Source organism: Hylobates moloch, unplaced genomic scaffold (assembly GCF_009828535.3).
Source record: "Hylobates moloch isolate HMO894 unplaced genomic scaffold, HMol_V3 SCAFFOLD_3, whole genome shotgun sequence".
Lineage (NCBI taxonomy): Eukaryota > Metazoa > Chordata > Mammalia > Primates > Hylobatidae > Hylobates > Hylobates moloch.
Window position 1 is genome coordinate 173,619,662 of NW_026652278.1, and position 27,963 is coordinate 173,647,624.

The following is a 27,963-nucleotide window of genomic DNA, read 5'->3' on the forward strand; positions in this document are numbered from 1 at the left end:
AGGGGTTCCATAAGGAAAACAGATTTTTTCCCGAAACAGGATTTGTGGCACTTTTTCTGTTTTCCCAAGGAGCCCCAGGCCACCAGATGGCATTTTAGGGTCTTTCATACATGCACCAAGAGTGGCAAGACAGAGTGGAGAAAAAAAAAACTTTTTCCAGGAAAACATAAAGGCCTTTTGAATATACTCGTAGCTTGGGTATCCATTTTAATTAAGCTGAGCACTTTCTTATTGGGTGAGGGTGGAGGTTAGAATTATATAAATGTCATGCCAAGTTAAATTAAAGGATTGGGTTATGTGTAGGAATTCCCTGTGATAATGAGAGGGATTTTCAGAAAAAGATCCCAGATGCTGTTCCATCTGCGACAAATCAAACATGGAGAAAGGGACATGAACGCGAGCAGTGCCTTCAGCCCCAGGCGCTTCCTGGAGAGGGAGAATGGCAGATTGACTGGTTGGAGTAGTTTTTGAACAGGTAACAGGTGGAGAAGGAGGAGGAGCAGGATTCGGGACTGAAGGCTTGGGGGCAGGAGGGGCCACCGGGGTTTGAACAGGCGAGGAGCAGATGCAGGGGAATGAGAATACGGAGGGGGTTCATCTGCAGGCTCAAAAGGGGTTTCCAAGGAAGGGGTTTCAAAGGAAGGAGTTTCAGAGGAAGGAGAGACCCAGGGAGGGTTTTCATTAAGAAGAAGGATTTCATGAGGGGTACAAGCTTGACATCGGGAGGGTTGGGATCTAAGGTAGAAAAGAATATGGAGAACTTCTTGCCATTTGCTATTCGTGGTTATAAAGTTGTCAAGGTCCCTGAGAATTTTAAAGTCAAAGGTGCCATTTTCAGGCCATCGGTTGTCATTATCTAATTTATATTGGGGCCAGGCTGTGTTGCAATGAAAAACCAAATGCTTTGGCTTTATGCTCCTTATAAGCCAAATTTGGTGAGGTTGTGAAGGAGACAGCTCAGTGGAGAGGACGTAGGAATGTGGGATTGTTTGGCACCCATGTGGACTGGTGAGAAGAGGCCAAGGGTGTCTGTTTTTGTTCCAGGCATCCCCAGACAAAAGACAGAGACCCGGTGTCCTCTTTCCTAAAGAGGATGGTTAAGCTAAGAAGAAACTGGATGTCCCCAAGATTTCTTCTGGCTTAGTCCTACTGGTCCTCTGAGGATCAGGACGGCAGACCTGACTTTCCTGGGTACCGCGAGAAAGCCTGGGGAAGGCAGATTTTACCAGTTGGCTGGATTAGTGTCCGATATTGGATGTTCCAGTTGGAATCAGCAAAGGGCCTCTTGGACTGGAGCCGCACGAGGAAGACAGAGAGAGAGAGGGAGAGAGAGAAGGGAGGATGAGGGAGGAGGAGGGGACAAAGGTTAGAGAGCTAAGTACCCATTGTGGGCAGTCGGAGGTGGATTCCTGAGACCTGAGGGTTTTAAGAACCCACCTGTGAGTAGCCCCAGCCTGAGCCTCACAGTCCCCTTCAGGTTAGTTGTCCTCCTCACGCAAATCACTTGAAAAGTGAAGTGAGAGACAAGACAGGGTGGGTGGCCAGAGACTCTCAGGATCCAGCAGGATGGGCTGCTGCTGCCCACTGCTTCCTGGGTTGCGAGAGAGCCTCTATCCCCAACACCCATCCTGGGTTTCAGCATCAAATGTAAGAGTTAAAGAAAAGAAAGAAACACGAAAAGTGGCTTAACAGTCAAAGACAGGTTTATTTTGGAGAATAAACCTGAGAGGGGCTTCTGGCTGATTTCAGTCAGGAGCACTCTCTCTTACAGACTAAGAGTATTTATTAGTTTTAGGGTGAGAGAGCTTATCACAGGCTTGGAATGTTTCTTTGTGGAGGAGAAGTTTACCGCAGGGTTGGAATGTCTCTGGTCAGAGGGGAGGTTATCTTGGGGCTCACATCTCCCTGGCTGGAGGGGAGGTTATCTTGGGGCTGGCATGTCTCTGGTTGGGGAGGGATTTATCTTAGGGTTGGAATGTTTCTGGTTGGAGATGGCATTTATGGTTTATGATCTTGCTGACCTTTGCCATTAGGCTGATGCCCTTTGGATTTAGGCAGTTTTTGGTCAAGGGAAACTTTAAAATGGCGGTGCTTGTCCAAGATGGCAATGCTCCTGCTCTGTTAGCTAAGCCACATGTTAAGTCTAGTTTTCTTATAGCGTATGCAATCATTTTGGATAGCTCCAGTTGCCACCTCTTATTTACTGTTAGTGACCCCTATGAGTTTTAAGGTTTGTACGAATAGAAAAAAATTGTTTTATAGTCATCTTACATAGAAAGATTATGATTTATCTTGGATTTTTTCTTTCTGCCCAGTTCACTGTCTCCAGCCCTGAGGACTCAATTGCTTGCTTTTGATGGTATTAGAAGTCATCTTGGGGTCTCTGAACTGTTGGTTATCTGAACTTCATATACATTCTTTTTTTTTAAGTTTTGTTACTTGGTTCTTTACATATAAAATCACTGAACTGATTAGTCCAAAACTATTTATTGCATTTTATTTTTGATAGGTCACAGTTTGTTGTATCTATGTTATCTCTCTACTTCAGAAATTAAGATGGTTAATTTTACAACAAATGCTGTAAAAGAGGCTATTCAGATTAATTAAAACATCTATACTCAGCAGATAAATTGAATAAGGATGTGAACTGACATTTGATGTGAGGTAACAGTAAACAAATAGGAACAAATGTCTACTTTCACCTCAGATTCAAAGAGGGCTGATACATAACTGACCTTTCGAGAGCTCATTCTCTTTGTTCCAATAATCTCTAGAAGTGGGAACTTTTGGAAATTTATCCTAGGAAAATAATTAAAATGTAGAAAAAAGTTTATGCATGATAGTATTTGTTTTTGTACATATGGGATAGCAATAAAGCAGAATCAACCTATAACAGGAGCATCATTAGGAATGTGCCTTATAAATTCTCAATGCCATTGTTATTCTAATTATTCTCATACAATGCTGATGTAAAGATGATAATACCCTCAATACCCAGCACTGTACGTTATATGAAGAAGGCAGAATACCCATTCAAATGAATGCAAAGTATGAAATTATATATCATTTTATATATATATATTTATAGACAACCAGTTAAAAGAACATATGGGCCGGGCGCAGTGGCTCACGCCTGTTATCCCAGCACTTTGGGAAGCCGAGGCGGGAGGATCACTTGAGGTCAGAAGTTTGAGACCAGCCTGGCCAACATGGTGAAACCCTGTCTCCACTAAAAATACAAAAATTAGCTGGACATAGTGGTGGGCTCCTGTAGTACCAAGGAGTACAACCTCAGGAGGCTGAGGCAGGAGAATGGCTTGGACCCGGGAGGCAGAGGTTGCAGTGAGCTGAGATCACGCCACTGCATTCCGGGTTTAGAAAAAAAGGTAAAGTTTTTTCTTCAAAAAAAAAAAAAAAAAAAAAAATGAAAACAGCTTCATTTTTCTATGACCATTGGTACTTTATTTTTCCTTGAAAAAATTTTAATTTACTATTTGTTACGATTACTAAAAGTTAGAATAAGAAAACCTGGAAGAAAGTTAAGGATAAACCAGAAGCTAGATCTCAGCAGTTCTCTGCACTGCCCTGCATTGCTGTTGCTGCTCTTGAATCTAATTCATGTGCTGTTGGGTAATCTAGCCAGACTTTTCCAAGTTACAGAGTTCTTATGAATATTAAGTCACTTTCAAATGCTATTTTACTTGTAAAATAATATACCTATTGATTTGGAGAATATATCGAGAGAAGGACTGAACAAAGTATATACTGAAAATACTTTCACTCATGGGAATATAGTAATTTTCTTTTAGAGGGACTTGCATGAGTTTTTAATAATAGGAGGCTGGAAAGAACCCAAATATCAGTGTCTTGGTTGAAGATTAGGTACAGAATATTCAGGTTGAGTTGGGAAGATAACTGAGTTGCTGTCCCTTGTTCTATGCAGATTTCCTTAGACGTACCACTTGGGAAATAATGGCATGGGATTTCCCCCCCTTTCTTTAGGCTATAAAATGTTTCCTTTTTGCAGTTCTGAACACCGTTTACTTTGGTTCCAAAGACTTTGATTTTTCTCTTTGCTGAGAAAAAGCAGTCTAAATTTTCTACTTTAGTATTCTTTCCTTACTGGAATGTAGTATTTTGCAACAGGGTATCGTGACAGATAATAATTACTGAATTTTCTATCATTATAAGATACGGTGGTATGTGACTCTCCCCCCAGGGCCCAGGAGATGAGGCTGGTGAGGAAGCCGTGGATGACAGTACCAGTCAGATCAATGAACAAGCCAGTTTTGCTGTAAACAAACTGCGAGAACTAAATGAGAAACTTGAATATAAAAGGCAAGCTCTAAATTCTATTCAAAATGCACCAAAACCTGACAAGAAGGTAACTCTTTGCTTTCAAGGTTGTCTTTGAAAGTTAACATTTGTCTAATTTGGTAGTTTTCAGTTGAGGTTGAGAAGTGTCAGTTTCTTTTAAAATAATTTTAACCATGAACAGGTTCCATTGTTATTTTTTTGCTTCTAGGATAGAATTAGAAAAGCATTTGTTTTTCATCTCTTATGGTTTGGAGTTCTTTCTCAGTTTCACCTGTGAGTAACTGTTCTTTGCATCTGCTTTGCCTACAGGGCCTTTGGGGAAGGGGCTAAGCTTTCTCTTGTGCCAGGGTCATTTCTGGAAGTTAATTAAATACTCAAGGACAATCTTTTGAAAAAAAATGTTTTCTTTCAACTGCTGCAGGTGCAATTTAGGGAACCTTACAGTATTGTACCGGAAATAAATTGTTTTGCTAGAAAGCAACAATTTGAAAGTTTAAAAATGTAAACAGCATTTCACTAATTGGCCTTTCTCAAACCCAAGCTGTGGTGTGGCTTTTTGCTTTGTGTTTTGCTCTTTAGAATTCAACAAGGAGGTTTCTCTAATATAGATATGGCTGATGCTCTTTGATCTGCCAGATTGGTCTCTGGCACTTTCTGAATGTGCGTTTGAGGATTTCAAATGGTCAACATGAGAGCAACTTAGAATAAAAGAGTTCAGTGAGTCACATTGGGTTTTCTGTGAGCAGGTGCGCAATCCTATTGAGTCTTGTTTAGTACTCTTTTTGTGGACATCAAATGCTTTTATAGGAGAATATTCCTGAAACAAGATGTAAGAAAAACTGGTATCATGAGCCTGTCAGCAATTTACAATTAAAATATCTATTCATCTATAATCCAGTTACTGTCTAGTTAAACAGTGAGTTTTCTTTAACAAAGAAAAAGCAAAAAAGAAGAAGGAAGAAGGTCCTGCAAAGGTGTGTCATCTTGGTTAGCAGTAATATTTTTACAAAATTATGTAGGAAGAAGTTTAATGTGAGCGTCACTTTAATAATTATTAGTGATGGGCTGGCTGCACAATGGCTCATGCCTGTAATTTTGGGAAGCTGAGACGAGTAGATCGCTTGAGCCCAGGAGTTTGAGACCAACCTGGGCAACATAGGGAGACCCCATTTCTAGTAAAAATTAAAAAAAAAATTAGCCCAGCATGGTAGTGCATGCTTGTAGTCCCCAGCTACTAGGTAGGCTGAGACAGGAAGATCTCTTGAGTCTGGAAAGTCAAGGCTGCAGTGAGCCGTGATCATGTTACTGCACTCCAGACTGGGCAATAGTCTCAAAAAAAAAAAAAAAAAACCGTGCCTAGGCACGGTGACTCACGCCTGTAATCCCAGCACTTTAGGAGACCGAGGCGGGTGGATCACTTGACGTCAGGAGCTCGAGGCCAGCCTGGCCAACATGGCGAAACCCTGTGTCTACTAAAAATACAAAAATTAGCCAGGCATGGTGGCATGCACTGGTAATCCCAGCTACTCAGGGGGGTGAGGCAGAAGAATCTCTTGAACCCGGGAGGCAGAAGTTCCGTCAGCCAAGATGATGCCACTGCACTCCAGCCTGGGTGACACAGCAAGACTCCATCAATCAATCAATCAAAAAATAAGAGAGCATTAATGGTACTCTGAAAAGGAGACAAATGGACAGGTTTCCTGGATTGTCATAAGAAATCGTTCATTCTCCCCCTTACATGGGTCATTCCCAGTTACTACATACAGAACTCGAAAGCCTGATAGTCTTCCCAGTGACAAGAACATGTCTGAGATGATAAACGGAATTCGCTGGCATGGCAGATAATCAGTATCTGCAATATGACATGCTCTTTAAGAACAGTTGTCTTATTTATTCTGGATTCATCTCATTATAAATTAAAATGCATCTATGGGTAACAGTATGAAAGACGAGCTAGAGAATATTCATTGAATTATTTTCTGCTTGGTTTGTTTGAAAGACATTCTTCAGCCTTTCTTAAAATAACTTCTGATAACCATGGAATAAACATTCTTAGCTACAATTATATGAAAGAATTCTCAAGAAACTTGGAGCGATTCACTGGTACTGTGGCTTAATTTGAACTCTACTCTCTGATCTACATTTGCTGTGTAATCAGATTGTCCACAAGCTGCTCACGGAGCACTCTGCTTCTAGCAGGTGTGCACAGGGCTGAAAGGGCTCTGAGGATGGACAGCTGATCCTTCTCTCCAGAAGAAGGCATAGTCCTCCTTTTGTCTTTTACTTATGTTGGTAAAACATTAATAATTTTTTAAAAAACTTAAGATTGGCTGGGAGTGGTGGCTCATGCCTGTAATCCCAGCACTTTGGGAGGCCAAGGCAGGCAGATGACCTGAGGTCAGAAGTTTGAGACCAGCCTGGCCAATGTGGTGAAACCCCGCCTCTACTAAAAATACAACAGTTAGCCTGTCGTGGTGGCGGGTGCCTGTAATCCCAGCTACTTGGGAGGCTGAGACACGAGAATCACTTGAACTCGTGAGTCAGATGTTGCAGTCAGCCGAGATCACGCCATTGCACTCCAGCCTGGGCAATAGAGTGAAAAAGTCTCACACACACACACACACACACACAAAAACAAAAAACCTTAATATTGATGTTGAAAAAGGTTTTGGCAATCTAGCAATTAACATCCCACCCCCAAAATCTTGTAATAGTAAGACTTTTCTGAATTAAATATCTAATTATTAATCAGATCATTTTCCTGTGATACACAGTGGTGCAGACTTCTCAATACAGAATGCCAGTGGTTTGCTTAACCTTCCTTCTCTCACAGATCTCTGTACCAGCAGTGTAATTAGCTACTGGATGGTAAAGTTAGCCTTTTAGTTTGATTCCTGAAGTTTACTGCCTAGGTTTTTTGTTTTTTGTTTTTTTCCTCTACAGAGATTTTGTGAGTCTGGAGCAAACTGTCCAATTCTAGGGTAATGTTGGGAGTAAACCATTAACCATGAAGAATCTCAGTAACACAAGTGATGAGTAAATGCATGGTGCTGTGTGAGTCACTGTGAAGATTCAGTGTAACATAGAGTCTGACACCTGCCCTCAAGGAGCAAATATGCTGGTTATGGAATTAAAACAGACATGAAAATAAAATGATCACAGTACTTATTGGTGATAAAATGCAGGACAATGGCATAGGCAAGGAGTACTTCCTGTAGGCTTTCTGAGGAAGGAAAGAGCCCTTGTACACTGCATATTCAGGAGAGTTTTGGAGCAAAGCTATTGTCCTCAAACTACAGAGTTACATAACCCTATAGGCTTTCTCATAAAAGAGATCTGAAGAGATGGCGAGCATAGCATTTAAAAAATATTATTTAGTTTTGTAAATTCTGGTAAAGTATATATAACAACATTTACCAATTTAGCTATTTTTAAAATTTTATTTTTTATTTCAATACGTTTTTGGGGAGCAGGTGGTGTTTGGTTACATGAATAAATTCTTTAGTGGTGCTTTCTGAGATTTTGATATACCCATCACCCAAGCGGTGTACACTGTACCCAGTGCGTAGTCTTTTATCCCTCATCCCCCGCCAATCCTTTCCCAAGTCCCCAAAGTCTAATGTATCATTCTCATGCCTTTGCATCCTCATAGCTTAGCTCCCACTTACGAGTGAGGACATACGATGTTTGGTTTTCCATGCCTGAGTTACTCCACTTAGAGTAATAGTCTCAAATTCCATCCAGGTTGCTGTGAAGGCCATTATTTCATTCTTTTTACGGCTGAGTAGTATTCTATGCTCTATACAGACCACATTCTCTTTATCCACTTGTTGATTAATGGGCATCTGGGCTGGTTCCATATTTTTGCAATTGCAAATTGTGATGCTATAAACATGCCTGTGCAAGTATCTTTTTTGTATAATGACTTCTTTTCCTCTGAGTAGATCCCTAGTAGTGGGATTGCTGGATCAAACGGTAGATCTACTTTTAGTTCTTTAAGGAATCTCCATACTGTTTTCCATAGTGGTTGTACTAGTTTACATTCCCACCAACGGTGTAAAAATGTTCCCTTTTTACCACATCTACTCCAACATCTACTATTTTTTTATTTTTTTATTATGGTCATTCTTGCAGGAGTAAGGTGGTATCACATTGTGGTTTTGATTTGCATTTCCCTGATAATTAGCGATGCTGAGCATTTTTTCATATGCTTATTGGCCATTTCTGTGTCTTCTTTTCAGAATTGTCTGTTCGTGTCCTTAGCCCACTTTTTGATGGGATTGTTTTTTTTTTCTTGCTAATTCGTTTGAATTTTCTGTAGATTCTGGATATTAGTCCTTTATTGGATGTATAGATCATGAAGATTTTTTTCCCACTCTGTGGGTTATCTGTTATTTCTGCTGATTATTTCTTTTGCTGTGCAGTAGCATTTTAGTGTTTTGCAACCATCACCACCATCCATCACCAGAACTTTTCTCATCATGAAAAACTGAAACTTTGTATCTATTAAACTATACCTCCCCATTTTTCCCTCCCTCATGCTCTGGAAAAACCATCATTCTATTTTTTATCTCTATGAATTTAACTACTCCAAGTACCTGATGTTAGTGGAATCACACAACATTTGTCCTTCTGTGACTGGTTTTTTTCACTTAGAATAATGTCTTCAGGGTTCATCCATGTGGTAGCGTGTGTTAGAATTTCATTGCTTTTTAAGGCTGAATCATATTTCATTGCATGTTTATACCACATTTTGTTTTGCTAACTATTTATCTAGCAGTAGCCACTTGATTTACTTCTACTTCTTGGCTATTGTTAGTAATGTTACAATGAATGTGGGTATACAAATACCTCTTAAAAAGATCTTGCTTCCAATTCTTTTTGGTATATACCTAGTAGTAGAATTGCTGGGTTCTATGCTAATTCTGTTTTTAATTTTTTGAGGAATCATTAAACTCTCTACCACAACATCTATACCATTTTACATTCCAACTAGCAGTGCACAAGGGTTCCAATCTCTCCATGTCCTCCCTGCCAACACTCATTATTTCCTTATTTCATAACCATTAGGATATTTCTTATTTCATAACCAATTCATCTTATATTTCTTATTTCATAACCATTAGGATATAGTCATCCTAATGGTTATGAGGTGGTATCTTATTTTGGTTCTGATTTGCATTTCTCTAATGGTTAGTGATGTTGAGCATCCTTTCATGTCCTTATTGGCCATTTGTATATACTCTTTGGAGAAATGTCTATTCAGATCCTTTGTGCATTTTTAAATTGGGTTGTTTATGGTTTTGTTGAGTTTTAGGAGTTTTCTATAATCTGGAGATGAAACCTCTTGTCAGAAAGGTGATTTGCAGATTTTTTTATATTTTGTGGTTTGTTTTTTGATGACAGATTTTTAATTTTGGTGATTTCCTTTGTTTTTTTTTTTTTTGCCTGTTTTTTGTGTCATAACAAAGAAACATAGCCAATCAATGTGATGAATTTTCCCTATTTCTGTTTTTTTTTTTTTTTTTTGAGAGAGTTTGTTTTGCCAGGTGAGTGAAGTGGATGATCTCCTCACCTCAACCCTGGTTCACCATTCTCTGCCTTACCTCCTGAGTAGTGGTTATAGGACCACCCCCAACCCCCACCACACCTGGTAATTTTTATATTTTTTAGTACAGGATTTTTGTATTTGGCCAGGTGGTCTCCACCTGACCTCATGTGATCCACCCAGGGATTACAGTTGTGAGCTACCATGCGTGGCACCCTATATTCTCTTTTATGAGTTTTATAATTTTTAGCTATTTTGTTTAGATCTTTAATCTACTTTAATTGCTGTATATAGGGTTAGGTGGCAAGGATCCAGCTCCATTCTTTTGCATGTGAATGTCCAATTTTCCCAGCATGATTTGTTGAAAACACTGTTCTTTCCCCATTGAATGGTCTTGACACCCTTGTTGAAAATCACTTTACCATATATTATTTCTGGGCTATATTCCCTTGGTCTATGTGTCTGTCTTTAAGCCAGTACCACACTGTTTTGATTATTGTAGCTTTGTAGTAAGTTTAGAAGTCAAGAAGTATGAGTCCTCCAACTTCGTTCTCTTCAAAATTGTTTCGGCCATTCAGGATCTCTTGAGATTCTATGTGGATTTTAGAATGAATTTTTTTTTTATTTCTGCAAAAAAATCTTATTGAAATTTTGTTGGGGATTGCATTGAACCTGTAGATTGCTTTGGGTAGTACTGACAGCAGTATTCATTCTTCCAATCCATGAATATGGGATGTCTTTACAGATATTTGTCTTCTTTAGTTTCTTTCATCAGTGTTTTGTAGTTTTCATTGTAGAATTATTTTACTTCCTTGTTTACATTAATCCATGAGAATTTTTTAATGCTATTTGTAAGTGGAATTTTTTTCTTAATTTTGTTTTTGGAGTATTCACTGTTAGTATATCGAAACATAGCTGATTATTGTGTGTTGACTTTGAATCCTGGTACTTTGCTGAATTGCATAGTTTTAAGTGTTTTCATAACTCCCAGGATATTTTCCCTGTGGCAGATTGTTTCCAAGTTGAAGGATGAAATAATCCTAATAGAGAAAGAACGCACAGACCTTCAGCTGCACATGGCAAGAACGGATTGGTGGTGTGAAAACCTTGGCATGTGGAAAGCCTCCATCACCAGTGGAGAGGTAGGTTTGACTGCTTTTCCTCTTAACTTATTTTAAAAGTTTGACTTTATTAAAAAAGATTTTATCCTGAAGAATGAAAATTGAGGGTAGAAGACTTACACTCATTCTTTTAGACCATATTTGTCCTACCTTCCTTCCCCCATAATTTTCACTCCGGTTCACTCATGACTGGTAACTATACAAGGCTGCTTGGTATAGACCTGATCTCACTCCACTTCAAAAACAAGTTCTTCCTGTTCACTGGAATTGAAAGCAACTTTAATGTCCTTGAATTCCAATTTATTTTTCCATTAAGGGTTGAAATGAAAGCACTTTTTGAGTCTTGGAGATGAAAAACTAAAAATGTAAGTGCATCTGATAGTTTCATCCTGCCAACTTCAATTGCTTAAATTTCAATATCTCTAAAATCTTCAATAATTATATTTTTTGAATTATTTTGCTGCTTTTTTGAGGGATATGAGATAAGAGTTTGTAGAATATACTGTATCCCTTTTCATTTGTCTATAAAAATAATTTCATTTAGGAGGAAAGACGCTTATAGGTGTTTACGTCATTACTGTTGACAACTTCCTTCTCCCCTGCCCTACTGTCTGTCAAGTGGAAACCTGGAGATGAAAGTCATATAATGTGGTCATTTGCATAACCACACTATATGCAAATATCAAGGTCCTGAGCAAGAGAGTGCTTTTTTTGTCCTCATTGGTATTTAATATGGCTTATCTTTGTTCTTCCCTGCCTTTCCCTCAAGCCAGTGGCTTGACACTCTTACAGGGGTTGGGAGAGGGTCAAAATTCACAACCTTAAATTTATCTCTAGGTTGGATAGCAAAACAAAGCATGTTCTCCAAGACCTACCCTGAAAGGACACACAGTACATGAGAGCCTAACCAGGTGCCTTCTGTATGTCTTTGGCACTTGCTGGTGCTCCCATTAAGCTAAGCTGCTGAACAATACACATTTCTCCATGGAAGGTAGCGAGCAGTGGATCAGGGAAGGTCATGCCCAACCTCAGACTCCCACATAGCAACCCTCAGTAACTGCAGATAGTTACTGTTTGGGTGGAAGTGTAGGAAGGTAATGGGCTCAGGGGAATGTAATGGCAAAAGCTGCTACAAGAGGCTGCTGGAGGACATAATACAAATTCTGTTACCTCCTCAGTTTTGCTTAGAGCTGGCCCTGACACTTCACAGTGTGTTAAAATCATCTTCCAAAGGCAAATATTAGGGGGGGCAGAAAGGGAAGGAAGAAGTGGAAACCATCACAAGGCTCTGTGCCCTGGCAGTCAGTAGCTGCTTGCTGAGGTACTCTGGCCAGTGAAAAGATAGTGGAAACGGGAAAGGGGCACCTGATGTCTGCAGCTCACGAAGCAGTCCCGGGAAGGTGCGGAAGGTGCATTTTCATCAAGCTGGATGTGCCTGTACTCTGTGCTAGCTGACTCATCAGAGGTGTGGTCCTAGGAAAGGTACCCTGTCTGTGCCTCTACTTCCCTATCCTTACAGTGGGGTGATAATCCTGCCTCACAGAGTGGGTGCTCACTAAACCTCATCTCTTTCCCTAGCCTTTCTTATTGACTCTTTGTCTCTAATTCAATTTATGATGCTAATTCAAGCCCAAATTCAATGTATTTTGTATTGTTTTCTCTTAGCTTCTTATGTTAAGTATAGTAGTGGCCTATTCTGGATTTGTGTGTGTGTGTGTGTATGTGTGTGTGTGCACGCGCACGCACGTGCACGCACACATACAATATCTCAGTTGGGAGGTAAAGGAAATTATATCTCCCAATGTAAAATTTAATGAGAATAGAAATCAGGGCTTGTTGGATTCTGAAATTAAACTGGAGGTGCCCTCATCCTTCTCTGAGAGAGTTTCTGAGGTATTTGATGCCTGTTTGCTTGCTGTTAATTTCTTTTCAAGGTAATACAGGATGAGCCTGCTGTATAGTTTTCTTTTGCTGTGTAACACATTTCATGCTTAAAGCAACACCCATTTATTGGTCGCACCTCTGTAGGTCTGGAGTCCAGCACAGGATGCATTGGCTCCCTGCTTGTTGTATCACAGGCTGAAGTCAGTATGTTTCCCAGACTAAGGTCTTGTCTGAAGACTCAGTAAAACCCACTTCCAAGCTTATTCAGATTGTTGGCAGAATTCAGTTCCTTTGGTAATAGAACTGAGATCTCTGTTTTCTTGCTGGTTTCCTTCTTGGAATTTGAATCTTTCTGACTTCCTTTCATATTACTGGCTAGCAAAAACTCTTTGCTTTCAGGTTAGGCCCACCCAGGAAATCCCCCTATTTTAAGGTCTACTATGCCATATAACGTATCTTAGTTGCTAGAATAAAATCTATAATATTCACAGTTCCAGGGATCCTGCAAGGTACATCATGGGGAGGGAAATCTCCTTAGGGGGACACTTACAAATCTTCCTTCTGCATCCATTCGCCATGCTTTTTGTAAGTATCGATTTTGATGTTTTCCCCAAGGTTACAGAAGAGAATGGTGAACAATTGCCATGTTACTTTGTCATGGTAAGCCTACAAGAAGTTGGAGGGGTTGAAACTAAGAACTGGACGGTCCCCAGAAGGCTCAGCGAGTTTCAGAATTTACACCGGAAACTCAGCGAGGTATGAATACTCATGAACGCAGGATTCTAGAATTACTGCACAAGAGCTCGTTTCAATTTTTACACATAAGAAAACTGATTAATCTTCTTCCTTTGCTGTTGATACTGGCACAGTGGCATTTTCATCCTGACATTTGGAAATTTACTCATAGATCAAACCATCTAGTCTAGCCTAAGTCCATCAGGACAGATAATTGTCTGATTTTTGTTGTAAATTGCCAGAGAACCCTAGAGCTGGAAGAGACCTAAGGATCATCTAGGTCTCTCACACTGGCAGCTGCCGACTGTGATCCATTGATGGTAGTGAAATCAGTTGTGAGTTGCAGCAGTAGAAAGAACTAACTGCATTGGATTCTATCACATATACAAGGGGAGGCAGTAAGGTGCGGTGCTTGGAGCACAGCCTCTAGAACCAGACTGCTCAGCTCTGACTCTCAGCTCTACTCTTCATGGCTGTGTGACCTGGAATTAATTACTTAATTAATTTATATATATATATATATATATATATTTTTTTTTTTTTTTTTTTGAGACAGAGTCTTGCTCTGTTGCCCAGGCTGGAGTCCAATGGCACGATCTCAGCTCACCACAACCTCCGCCTCCCAGGTTCAAGCGATTCTCCTGCCTCAACCTCCCGAGTAGCTGGGATTACAGGCATGTGCAATCACACTCGGCTAATTTTTGTATTTTTAGTAGAGACAGGGTTTCACCATGTTGGCCAGGCTGGTCTCGAACTCCTGACCTCAGGTGATCCACCCACCTTGGCCTTCCAAAGTGCTGGGATTATAGATGTGAGCCACCGTGCCTGGCTGACCTGGGATTTATCAGTCACTTGCTTTTTGTCTCTTTTTTCATCAGTGAAAACGAATACTAATAGTGCCTACCTTATGGGGTTGTTATGAGAATTAAGGGAATATGTGTATATAAAGCATTTAGAAGAATGTGTGGCACATAGTCAACATCATTGTGTTTTTGGTAGTAGCAGTAGTAGTAATGGACATTGTTTCATAGACCTTTGGTTTCGGTTTTATTTATGTGTATGTATATATGTATGTGCATTATGGATTGCAATGTAGCATGCATTTCCTACTGTGAGTTTCAGTTAAAATGTTTGAAAGCCACTAATCTAGGTTAATTCTTTTATTTGAGAGATGAGGGAAACCAATCCCAGAGCTTAACTGACTTGTCATAGGACATGTACATAGTGGCTAAATCAAGATTATTAATAGAATCTTACTTTTAGCTTATTCTTCCTACTTTTCCTCAGGAATTGCCATCTTTTCTAATTCTCCTTCTACTATGGGTCATTGCCTTTTTTCCCCAGCAGTGAACAGTTCTTCAATTATTTCTACTTGAATTTAGGTCCATTTTTCTCTTGCTTAGCGTGAACTGATACTGGTGAAACTATAACTGTCAAAGGGTCCAGCTGCTTGCTGCTTGTAGAAAGAAGCCATCATAAGAATAACAAGAGTGAGGTGTGACAAAAAGAGAGTGAGATTTTACTATCCATGCTAGCAAGGGGAGGAATGGGCAAAATTATTTATAAAACTTTCCACCCTCAGCCAGGCATGTTGGCTCACGCCTGTAATCCCAGCACTTTGGGAGGCTGAAGTGGGCGGATCCCTTGAGGTCAGGAGTTTGAGACAGCCAGGCCAACATGGTGAAACCCTATCTCTACTAAAAATACAAAAAATTAGTCGAATGTGGTGGTGCACGCTTGTAGTCTCAGTTTCTCAAGAGGCTGAGGCAAAAGAATCACTTGAACCTGGGAGGCGGAGGTTGCAGTGAGTCAAGATCATACCACTCCACTCCAGCCTTGGCGACAGAGCAAGATTCCAACACAAAAAATAAAAATAATGGCCGGGCGCGGTGGCTCACGCCTGTAATCCCAGCACTTTGGGAGGCCAAGGCGGGTGGATCACGAGGTCAGGAGATCGAGACCATCCTGGCTAACACGGTGAAACCCCGTCTCTACTAAAAATACAAAAAAATTAGCCGGGCACGGTGGCGGGCGCCTGTAGTCCCAGCTACTCCGGAGGCTGAGGCAGGAGAATGGCGTGAACCCGGGAGGCGGAGCTTGCAGTGAGCCAAGATCGAGCCACTGCACTCCAGCCTGGGTGACAGAGTAAGACTCCGTCTCAAAAAAAATAAAAATAAAAATAAAAATTTCCACCCTTCAATTGCGGAGGGAACCCAGTGGATTTTAAAGAGAGGGTTTGGAATGCAGAAGACGCAGCGGGTCTAGGAGGTGTCAGGTGGCGTGACCTGCCCTGATGGCTCGTTTTGAATTATTGTTCCATCTGGTGAAGCATCCGGCGCCACTGTGGCCAGAGGTGTCTGGTCCATATCAGGATCTGGCCCTTGAAGCTTCTAAGGAAATAGATAACCAGATAAGGAGCGTGGTGTGCGCTTAACAAGCATGTGGGTAAATCAGTGTGCATAAAGCATGGGAGCATGGGATGGGGAAAGAAAGGGAGTGGAGGTTCACAGCAGATGCCCAGGCTATATTTCAGAATGAAAGGAAACACTTATGCAGCCAGTCTCAAAGTTACATCTTGAGATTAAGGAGGAAGGAGGAAAGAAAACAAAGTTTTACAACACGGTTTGAAGCCACGCTGCTCCTTTACGAAACCTCATGGGTACCTCTCAGACTCCTCTTCTGTGAATGAAATGTGTCTCTTTTCTTTAACCTTGTCTCCAGAGTGATTTTTTAACCTGTTTTCATCACTACATGCTATAATTTCTTCAACTGCTTCTTAAGGATAGTGGCCAAAACTGAATGTCATGCATGCTACATTTCTCAGATGGCCTTTGGTCACCTTAGCAGTGTGGAAAGCAAAAATTTGTCTCAGTATAACAATGAATTTTCCCCAAAGTTGTTGAGTAAAATTGATACTACAGAAAAATGTGTTGTTTTCTCTGTGGAAAAACTGTTGTGAAACCAAAGTTTAGTATCAAAACAGGAGGAAAAAGAGTTGAGGGAAAATTTTGAAATGAAATGTCTTTGGAAAGTAAAATTTACTTAGACAATCAAAACAATTACATGGAAGCATTAAAAGAAACAAACGTGAAAGTCCATGCCCGTCCTCTTTGTCATCTTTCCTCGTCTGTGGACTGATGGCGTGGCTGTTCTCTTACCCCGCCCTTTCCTACGGTGTGAGTTTTCCTGTTATGAGAACCCTTCCTGTCGGCAGCTGTGACAGGAAGCACCTTTTTGGGTACTTAGTGATTTTAGTCTTCCCTTCCAACTCTCACTGCCTGTTTCATTTCTCTAAAATTTCACAGAGCTGTTGTAAGGATGAAATAACACATGCTAAGCTTCTAGCACAGTGTCCGGTAGAAGGAAGGACTTAATCCATGAAGGGTGCTCTCTTTGTACTATGAATATATTTTGTTAATATAGTTACAATCTACAGTTTGCCCCTGAGAGGCAGTAATAAGGCTGGGAGTGGTGGCTCATGCCTGTAATTCCAGCACTTTTGGAGGCCAAGGCAGGAGGATCGCTTGTATCCAGGAGTTTGAGACTAGCCTGGACAACATAGACCTTGCCTCTACAAAAAATTTAAAAATCAGCCAGGCATGGTGGTGCGTGCCTGCAGTCCCAGCTACTTGGGAGGCTGAAGTGGGAGAATCGCTTGAGCCCAGGAGATCAAGGCTGCCATGAGCCATGATCATGCCACTGCACTCAGCCTGGGTGACAGAGTGAGACCCTGTCTGAAAAAACAAAAGAAAAGAAATGCAGTAATAGAGCTACAATCCAAGTTTTCTTTGTTCCCATTGTTTTCTTTTGTTAACTTTAGCTTTTTACAGAGATGTTATAAACACAACACCTTCTAGTTGAAAAACTTTCTGTGAGCCAGGTTTCCATTTGTCATATCATGTGCCGCTCTGCGTGGTGTGCAAATGCCTCGTACTAGCCTGGGCTTGTGACTTCCCAGCTCCCGGGGATCTGTAGGTTTGGGGATGCGCTTTAGTTTTTTCCATCAAAGTTTCCGTTCCTCCCAATTCCTCGAGCCTGATTAAAATGGGTAGGTTTTCACCTCAGAGGAACAAGTACAGGAGGAGGAGATTTGTTTTGTTCTAATTATTATTCTAAATCTTTTTTAAGATTAAAATGTAATTTCAAAATACTAACATTTCATTTTTCCCCCACAGTGCGTCCCTTCTTTAAAAAAAGTCCAGTTGCCTTCTCTTAGCAAGCTGCCTTTCAAATCTATAGATCAAAAGTTTATGGAAAAGTCGAAGAATCAATTAAATAAGTTTTTACAGGTAAGCAAGTGAAAAATGTGGGATATGAGAGAAAAAATTAGTTATTTAGGGTTAAACTGTCATCATTCTAAGAGCTTGGTAGTTTGCTTTTTGTTCTCACAAGCCATGCTAGATGCTAAAAAAATATCTTGGGTGATTTTTTTAATTAAAGTAAAATATACATATAAAAATACATGTAAGTGTGTAACTGTCTCCATTTCACAAACTGAACACACCTGTGTAACTAGCACCCAGTCCAACAAACTGATTATCACCAGTAGCCCCCAGCTTCCTCCCATCGCTGCAGCCCCTCCAAAGGTAACTGCTGTCCCAACTTCCAGCACCATAGATTAGTTACAGTTGTCTTTGAACTTTGTGGATTCCTTCGTTTCTGACTTCTTTCACTCATTATGTTCATAGGACTCGTCCATCATGTCATCTTAGTTGTAGATGATTCATTTTCGTTGCTGTGAGAGGCTTTCATTGTGTGAATACACTGCATTCCAAATTCATTCCATTGTTGATGAGCCTTTGGCTGCTGTCCACTCTGAGGCTTTTACAAAGGGTGCTGATATAAACATCTAGTACTTGTCTTTTGGCAAATATCTGTCGGCTGATGCCCAGAGATTAGGATTTTTCCGTTTTTCTTCATGGTCACAGCAGTTGTATACTCTCCCCAGCAGTGTGTAAGCGTTGTGATTGCTCCACATCCTCATCAGCACTTATTTTTTGCCTTTTTCTTCTTAGCCATTTTGGGTGTAATAGTATCTCATTGTGTTTGGGGGGTTTTGTATTTTTTTTTTTTTTTTTTTTGAGATGGAGTTTCGCTCTTGTTGCCGAGGCTGGAGTGCAGTGGTGCAATCTTGGCTCACCGCAACGTCTGCCTCCCGGGTTCAAGTGATTCTCCTGCCTCAGCCTCCCGAGTAGCTGGGATTATAGGCGCCTGCCACCATACCTGGCTAATTTTTGTATTTTTAGTAGAGACGGGGTTTCCCCATGTTGGTCAGGTTGGTCTCAAACTCCCAACCTCAGGTGATCTGCCCACCTGGACCTCCCAAAGTGCTGGGACTACAGGCGTGAGCCACTGCGCCCGGCCATTTATTGTGTCACTTTTCTATTGTGCTGCTGCTCATCCTTTCCATAATGTATTATGGGTTTGTCCATGTTCTGGATATGAGTTCCTTGTCAGATCTTATGTGCTACAAATATCGTCCCCCTTTCTATGGATTGCCTTTTCCTTAATGATTTCTTTTAATGAACAGATGTTCTCAATTTTAATTTAGCCCACTTTTATCATTTTTTTTATTTTATGGTTAATGCCTTTTGCACCTATTAAGAAGTCTTGGCCTACTCCAAGGCCCTGAAGATATTTTCTTAATTTCCTTTAAACACTTTATTATTTTCTATCAGTCTGTTTTTAAATAATAAGGCCAAAGGTGTGCTGTCCTCAATAACAACCACTGTTTTTTCCTTTGCTGCACCATCTATATTCAGAGTATAATTGTTAATCACACCTTGGATCTTAAAGCCCTGAAGTTCTCAGAGGCATGGAACTTTGCCTCATAAAACATGTTTTGCCTCTGCAGTAGAAGCTAGAAATTCTGAGACTGAAAAAAAAAATGTTCTGCATATTTGTATCCTTTAAAGAATTCTTTAAATTGACATTGCACTTGTACATATTTATGAGGTACAGTTTGGCGTTTTGATACATGTATATGTTATGATCAAATCACAGTAGTTAGCATATCCATCACCTCATGCATTTATCATTTCTTTATTTTTTTGAGACAGACTTGCTCTCTTGTCCAGGCCGGAGTGCAGTGGCGCAATCTCCGCTCACTGCAACCTCTGCCACCTGGGTTCAAGCAGTTCTCCTGCCTCAGCCCCCCGAGTAGCTGGGATTACAGACAGGCTCATGCCACCACGCCTGGCTAATTTTTGTATCTTTAGTAGAGACGGGGTTTCGTCATGTTGGATGGCACGTCTCGAACTCCTGACCTCAGGTGACCAATCTGCCTTGGCCTCCCAGAGTGCTGGGATTACAGGTGTGCGCCACCGTGCCCAGCCACATTTACCATTTCTTTTTGGCAAGAACATTCAAAAACTTTTCTTCTAGCTCCTTTTTGATACGTAATACCTTTCTGTTAGCCATAGTCACCCTGCTGAGCAATAGAACAGCAGAACTTATTCCTCCTGTTAAATTGTAACTTTCTAGCCATTGACCAATCTCTCCCATCCTTTCCTCCCCAGTCTCTGGTAACCACCTCTCTCTACTTCTAATATATCAAGTTTTTTTTCAGATTATACAGATGAGTGGGATCATGCAGTATTTGTCTTTCTGTATCTGGTTTGTTTCACTCAACTTATGTCCTCCAGGTTCATTCATGTTGTTGCAATTGACAGGATTTCATTCTTCTTTATGAATAATATTCCATCATGTATATCAGGGGTGTTCAATCTTTTGGTTTCCCTGGGCCACACTGGAAGAAGAAAGATTGTCTTGGGTCATACATAAAATACACTAACACTAACACTAACTAACGATAGCTGATGAGCTTAAAAAAAAATCACAAAAAATTCTCATAATGTTTTAAGAAAGTTTACAAATTTGCATTGGGCTGCATGTAGCCCACAGGCTGTGGGTTGGACAAGCTTGATGTATGTATACCACGTTTTCTCTATCCAGTCGTCTGTTGGATGCCTAAGTTGATTCCATGTCTTGCCTCTTCATTGTGAATAGTGCTGCTTTAAATATGGGAATGCAGATATGTCTTTGACATAGTGATTTCATTTCCTTTGGATATATATCCAGTAGTGACATTGCTGGATCTTATGGTAGCTCTATTTTTAATTTTTTGAGGAGCCTCCATGCCATTTTTCATAATGACTGTACTAATTTACAATCCCACCAACAGTGTACAAGGGTTCCCTTTCCTTTCATACCCTTGCCAACGCGTTTCTTTTGTCTGGCGTGAGATGGTATCTCCTGGCTTTGATTTATACTTCCCTGATTCATGATGTTGATCATTTTTTCATATACCTGTTTTCCATTTTTATGTTTTCGTTTGTGTCTATTCAAGTCCTTTGCCCACTTTTTAGTGGGATTATTGTGTGTGTGTATGTGTGTGTGTGTGTTTTGCTGTTGAATTTTTCGAGTTGTTTTCCTTCATTTGAATATAATTTAAGGCCAAAGATTTACATCTGTAATGATTTCCCTATTAATATGCTAATTGTATTAAATTTGGGACTTAACCATTAGTATCATATCCTGCTATTTTGTAAAATGTTAGAGAGTAGATGAATGAAGGACATCAAGATGGGGGAGAACATCTCACTACTCCTGATCCTATGCAATAGATCCTATGCAGTTCACATACAGGTTGAACTGACCATTTAATTCTGAAAAAAGAATAAAGACTGTCTGCAGGGTTCAGGGACAGGGAGGGCAGTAGGGGCACTGCCCATCCCCCTTAATCTCCTTCTCAATGGCGATGGCAGGGCCTGCCCACCTCCAGGCCAGTCTTCTGCAGGGTACGTGAATGCTGATGGTGCTCCGTGGACCCCTTGTCCCCAGCGTGGCAGTATTGGGCCCTCTCAGAGGTGATTTTTCTAGGGAGGGTCATAGCGTTCATCAGGTCATTTGCCATCTAAACAAATAGGATGTTGCCATCATGGACCAGCCCTTCCAGAACTAGACCTGAACCTCCACCTCCCCCTACACTCTGTCATCAGAGGCATAGCTGGCTCCTGAGTGTTCCATCTCCCTACGTGGCTGACAGTTCCTATAGGTTTACATATTCCTAAGTCCAACGTCTTATAATACTAGATGTGTAAATATTCTGTGGTCATATTGTTAATTCTGCTGTCTTACCATAGCACTTCCTTGTACATAGACAAGCTCGATTTATGTTCTTCTTTACTCTCTCCTAAGGCCAGGTAAGTACATACAGAACTTTGGGAACTTTCCAGTTTAAGGGCCAGTAGAAACTGTTATATATGGCCAGGCGTGGTGGCTCACACCTGTAATCCCAGCACTTTGGGAGGCTGAGGCAGGCGGATCACGAGGTCAGGAGCTCGAGACCAGCCTGGCCAATATGGTGAAACCGCGTCTCTACTAAAAAATGCAAAAATTAGCCAGTCATGATGGCGTGCACCTATAGTCCCAGCTACTTGGGAGGCTGAGGCAGGAGAATTGCTGGAACCCAGGAGGCGGAAGTTGCGGTGAGCCGAGATGGCGCCACTGCGCTATATCCTGGATGACCGAGTGAGACTCCGTCTCAAAAACAAAAGAAAAGAAATTGTTACATAATTATGTAAATGCACACTGCCTGGAAAGTGGCAGCCCCGGGAAATGAAACTATTGCCTGGCAGGTAGTGCCACCATGTGATAACTCAAAGTTCTTTTTTTTCAGCTGATGTACAACGTCTGGATATAACCATAAAAGGGCAATTTAGAGGTATCCATGTGTAATTTGCAAAAATTTAAGTTGGTCAAACACAGATGAGTGAAAGTTGTATTTCAAAAGTGGTAGCACCTGGGATCTGTGAGCTGTAAAGTAAGAATTTTCTGTTGCACCAAGCGGTGCAAAGCGGAGTGAGTTCTGCCTTCTGCATAGTTACCTCCCATGAGCAGAGTGATTTGGGCACTACTAGTTAACCTGGAGAAGATTGTTTGCCATTACGATCATTAAGAATCGATCTTATGTAGTTTGTTTCAGGGGGAAAGGGAAGTGGTTTTTGGTTCAGAAGTCTGATAAAAGTAAATTCGTGACAGCTCCACCTCGTTCGCCTTTACTTGTAGCTCCCAGCCACACAGATAGTTACCTGCACTGGAGCAGTTAATCCTCTTTCTTCCACAGAATCTGCTTTCAGATGAAAGACTGTGTCAGAGTGAAGCACTTTATGCCTTCTTGAGCCCTTCTCCTGACTACCTCAAGGTTATTGATGTGCAGGGGAAAAAAAATTCTTTTTCATTATCCTCATTTTTGGAGAGACTTCCTCGTGACTTCTTCTCCCACCAGGAGGTGAGCTGTCTAAAGGGTGAACCACTTTTGTAGCGTATTTCAGCAGATACTAAGCTCATGCTCCTCATAGGGGGAAGCAAATCCCTCCATTTTCAGTCATTAGCACTGTCACATTTTGAGGCACCTGCTTCTATTTCTGTGTCTTAATTCTTCCAAGTGACTTGCAGGGGAGGACAGAGTGGTTTTACCACTTCAGAGTTGGTAAGTGAAATGCGAGTAGGAAGTTCTGCAGGAGCCCTGCTACACATGGGGCACCAGTCCCCAGGTCGGGGGAGGCCAAGTGCAAGCCATCGTTGCTGGGTGGTGGGGTTGGGGGGTCCATGCCGAAGGTTCCGTAGAGGAGGTTGTGTTTATGGAACAGGCTGGAGGTCGTTGGCCTGGACTGGAGGGTTTGTGCTGTGCTCTAATGGAAGATTAGGTACAGCATAGAAGTGGGGAGGGGTGAGGTTCACGCCAGGCTGAGGGTTTAGGCTGTATTCTCAGGCATGAAGAAGCATGGGATATTCTGAAGCAGGATGATCTGGCAGTGGTGTGTGGATAAGGGAAAGTATAGAGCCTGCAGAACTTTCGATCTCATCTTCTGAACCCCAGACTTCTCTCCAGAGTAGGCTGTGCACTCCTGTGCACACCACAGAGGCGTCTTGCCTGGCCCTCTAGCAAATTGCACAGGACCACCTCTGAAATGTGGCTTCCCCTCAGTCCATTGCCAAATGCCACTGCCTCTTCATCGGAGGTGGCTTCGAGTTTGGACAGAGGAACTGACGGTGAAAAGGAGCATGCTACTCTTCGCATTCTCTGCTGGGGTGGAAGTCAGCACGTCCCACAGAGCACACCCACACCTGCTCCAGTCCACACATCTACCCATGGCCCCCCAAGCATCTCCCACCTCTTTCCTTCATGTGTCCGTCTGTATTTGGCTGCTTACCTGTCTCACCTCCGTTTTATTCCTGAACCCCTGGAGTTGATATATGACTCAGTCACTCTATGAAGTGACTCTGAAGCTGCCAGTGGCTTCCTCTCAGTCTTTACCTTTCTTAGCCTCTTTGAGGCTTTTGCTGTTGCTGGACTTCTGTGATGCGGTGAGTTTTTAGGGAACTCCTCCAGCCTCTATGACTTCCCTGTCCCTTCCTCTGCTCGCCTGATGTAAGTATCTCCCAGAGACCTGCCTGGGCCCGCACTTCAGCTCCTACGTCTACGCAGACATTGCAGTGCACAGCCTCAGCTGCCTTCCAGCACCTAATGTTTGCACCTCTGGGACAGCACTTTGTCCTGCCCTATCATAACATCTACCTGTGTGTCTGTCAAGTCTCCCCAGAAGGCAGTGGGCCACGGAAGTCTAGATCCCCCTCACACTCATTTGCATTAGCCTAGTGCCTGGTATATCATGAGTTTTTAACTGAAACCTGCTGATGCGCAGATCAAGAAATGGGGCTAGCTGAAGGACAGAGTAAAAGCTTAAGTCACAGCTTTAAAAATAACTAAATTACTTTAAAATGCATGTTTGTAAAAAAAAAAAAAAAACAGTGAATTTAAAATTATTTACTTCCTGCTGTTTTAAAGGAGTGAAAACTGAAAAATAAAAAATAAGTTAAAAGCCTTAGTTTTGAAATTCAAAATGGCTAGAAAACTATTTTATTGTCTATTAATTCATGGATTATTAATACAACGACAGATTTTTTTTAAATTAGCTTATTTTAAGCCTTGAATAAGGCTCTAGAATCAAGCTTTTCTGAATCTGTCCTCTGTGTTGAAAATGGATAGTTTCTGCATGAAAACTGAAGAATTAAGGCTAAAATACGAGCAGATAGTTTGGAATTTACACTTGAAGAGAGAGAACAGCTCTACCAATTTTCTTGGTATTATCTGCTTCCTATGGCTTTGCTGTGTTCCCAGGAGGAGACAGAGGAGGACAGTGACCTGTCAGATTATGGTGATGATGTGGATGGGAGGAAAGACGCCTTGGCTGAACCATGTTTCATGTTGATTGGGGAGATTTTTGAACTTCGAGGAAGTAAGCTTCTTTGTTATTATTTAGTGGTATTTGCTAGTTAAGTGGTATACATAATCGTACATGCACATGCATTTAATATCCCTTTATTGCTGAAATGCATCAGACATGTATTTATATTCATGCATCTATTCATTCAATATAGCCTTTTAAGAGCCAACCAGGGCCGGGCGCGGTGACTCACGCCTGTAATCCTAGCACTTTGGGAGGCTGAAGCAGGTGGATCCTGAGGTCAACAGATCAAGACCATCCTGGCCAACATGGTGAAACCCCGTTTCTACTGAAAATACAGAAATGAGCTGGGCGTGGTGACGCATGCCTATAATCCCAGCTACTCGGGAAGCTGAGGTGGGAGAATCGCTTGAACCCAGGAGGTGGAGGTTGCAGTGAGCCAAGATCGCACCACTGCACTCCAGCCTGGGCAACAGCGAGACTCTGTCTCAAAAAAAAAAAAAAAAAAAGCCAACCAGATACTATGCTACATATACAACTCCAAGACAGATACCATCTCTGTCCTAACGTAGCATAGCATCCTGATTTACTCTGTACCATGTTCCTCTGACTACAGAAAGTTAGAATCCTTCACATTGCTTTTTATGTGACTTGGCATAGCTTCCATTGCCTTATCACTAAAAGTTATGCAGAAAACTATTTTGCATAGCACAGGAAGAATCCTGTTGTTAAAGGTGAGTTTTGGTGTCAGGATAATTCCATGGCCAAGGATGTGGGAATGCCTCCACCCTGTTTTTCAGCTACCTTTTTTCCTCTTGAGCAGTAGTTCTTCATGGATGGAAGGAGGGACATATGGTGATGTCCGAAAATGTTTTTGATGGTCATAACTTGGAGTGAGGGGTGCTACTGGCATCTAGCGGGTAGAGTCTGGGATGCTGCTAAACATTCTACAGTGCCCAGGACAGCCCTGTGGCAGAGTTATCCTGCCCCAAGTGACAGTAATGCTGGAGTTGAGAAATCCTACCCTAGTGACTCCTCAAGGAGAGATGTACGTAGAAGAAACCATTGTAAAATGGGGATCAAAGTTCCATTTCCTTAAGAGCTGTATAAGTGCCTCTTCCCGAAAGCATCACCTTGGTGAAAGGTAAACTGGACTCCATGGCTTAGTGTTGAGCGTTGAATAGGACTTAATACTACTCTCTGTCCACATGTTCACAGCTCCCAACACTCTTGACACCAGTAGACTTTGTCATACCTGGAGCCTCAGTACCAGCTAGAGATATGGCAGGTGCCCAGGGGGCACACCTGACCACCTCGAAGAGGAAGCAAATAAGAAGAGCAAGGGTTAGTAAGACTCAGTAATGGCACCAGCCAGCCAAATAGTGCACCGTCGATGTCTTGGACTCTGTCCGTTCACATCAGCACCTTTTCCCTTGAGGCAAAGGAGTAGGCTACCAGTTGGTCTTATACAGGAAATGGGGCTGTGGATCCCTTCTCATTTATAAATCCCTTAACATGTCACTTAAAGAATTGTTAACAGATGAAAAAGTTTCAAGTGCAACTTGAATTTGTCTTCTGTGTCTTAATCCTCAGTATCTACTACAATGCCTGATCCATGGTAGGTGATCAGTAAAACGCCTGGATGTATGCACTGATGAGTGAATAGGCAAGAAAAATGTTAAGTGCCAGAATGAATTATCTTTGCTCATTGACCTTTTTCTCCTTCTGAACCAAAGCTAAGAGAATATATAATGTCAGTCATCAAACACTTTGAGAGCATATGTTTTAGATACAGATCTGTAGGGAAACAAAATCATATCAGATACAGATTCTGCCATCAGTGAATTTACAGATTAAGGGGTCCAAAAATGTAATTCACATTAAGCAATAGACAAAATTAAATTCTAAAGTGCAGGCAGAGATTTACACATAAGGATATTTTAGCATAATTACAATAATGAAAAGTTGGAACTAAGATAAATTTTAGAAATGGAAGATAACTTATTTAAGAAATATATATATGATGGAATGTCATCCACATATGAAAAATCCTTTCAGATAAAAAACCTAATAGCCTTTTAATATTTGAGACACTTTAAGACATATACAGCGATGTTTAACTTGATTCAATATAGACAAATAGTAATCCACCCAAAGTCTGACTCTTCTTTGGTGAAATGTGGCCCATTAAATCATGAGTCTCCCAAGTTTCCTATAGAGTTGATAAGAATGAGGACACTGTCCTAGGCTTCATCATTGTTTTTGCCTTGCTATTGGTACAGAGCTTAAGAGACACGGTAGGCGTGTCAGAGCCAGTACCAGCCGGAGCAGGGCTCCTAACCATGCCTGCAGCATGCACTTCCTCTATCTCTGCCTGCTCAGAGCATATTTGGTTTTGCTAGTGGCATTTCAGAGAGAATAAATAGAACCTCATTTATAATGAGATGTGATCTATTCGTCGTCAGCAGAATCCTAGTGCTGCTGCAGCTGCCTTCTGTGGCTTTGAGCAAACAAGGCTTTGGAGTAATGGGGCTCGTGTGTGTGTGTGTGTGTGTGTGTGTGTGTGTGTGTGTATATGTGTATCGGGGGTATTGGGGAAGGTGAGGGAAAAGTAATAGAGTAAGGGGCTATCAGTGATAGAAAATGTGTAGCAAAAAGAGTTTTGGTTTCTGCTCTAGTATACAAAAAGGGACCAGTAGTACCCCTGCCCCCTTCTTTTTTTAAAAATAACCCTTGGTCATCAGGCACTCTTCTTAGAGTTGCACTTGTCCTCAGACCCTCTAGGTATGAGCCACCTCTTTCCTGCCCTAGAAGGGCAAAGTGAAGTTATCATCACTGACAGACATGCTCATCCCAGCCTCAATGCCAACCTAAAATGAACATATCTACATGCTTGGCAGCATTCCAGCAAATTCCATCAAAAAGTTTAAGACATTTTTGAGGTATGGTTCCGACTCCAAGACTTGACTTTACATGAAGGATTCATACTACTTTAACTGGATATTTTGATCCATTAAAAAAATTAGAAATGGCTTTAGAATATATTAAAGTCTAGTGCCAAGTCTGTGTTTTCTATGATTTCTATTTGTGTGATTGCCCTTGTACA

At 41.3% G+C, this 27,963-nt stretch overlaps 1 protein-coding gene across 6 annotated transcripts in view; it reads left to right on the forward strand.

The window, feature by feature from the left end:
• SNX25 (sorting nexin 25) overlaps window positions 1–27,963 on the forward strand; it is a 184,683-nt gene that overhangs the window by 149,462 nt on the left and 7,258 nt on the right. For 4 of the 6 annotated variants that reach the window (XM_058436946.1, XM_032754549.2, XM_032149028.3 and 1 more), the window contains 6 exons: window positions 4,220–4,384; window positions 10,876–11,007; window positions 13,486–13,626; window positions 17,781–17,894; window positions 22,733–22,897; window positions 24,791–24,908. In XM_058436946.1, the coding sequence (XP_058292929.1) occupies window positions 4,220–4,384; window positions 10,876–11,007; window positions 13,486–13,626; window positions 17,781–17,894; window positions 22,733–22,897; window positions 24,791–24,908 (835 nt within the window). The remainder of the gene's footprint in view (window positions 1–4,219; window positions 4,385–10,875; window positions 11,008–13,485; window positions 13,627–17,780; window positions 17,895–22,732; window positions 22,898–24,790; window positions 24,909–27,963) is intronic. The other 2 variants (XM_032149029.3, XM_058436945.1) reach the window with 2 other exon arrangements.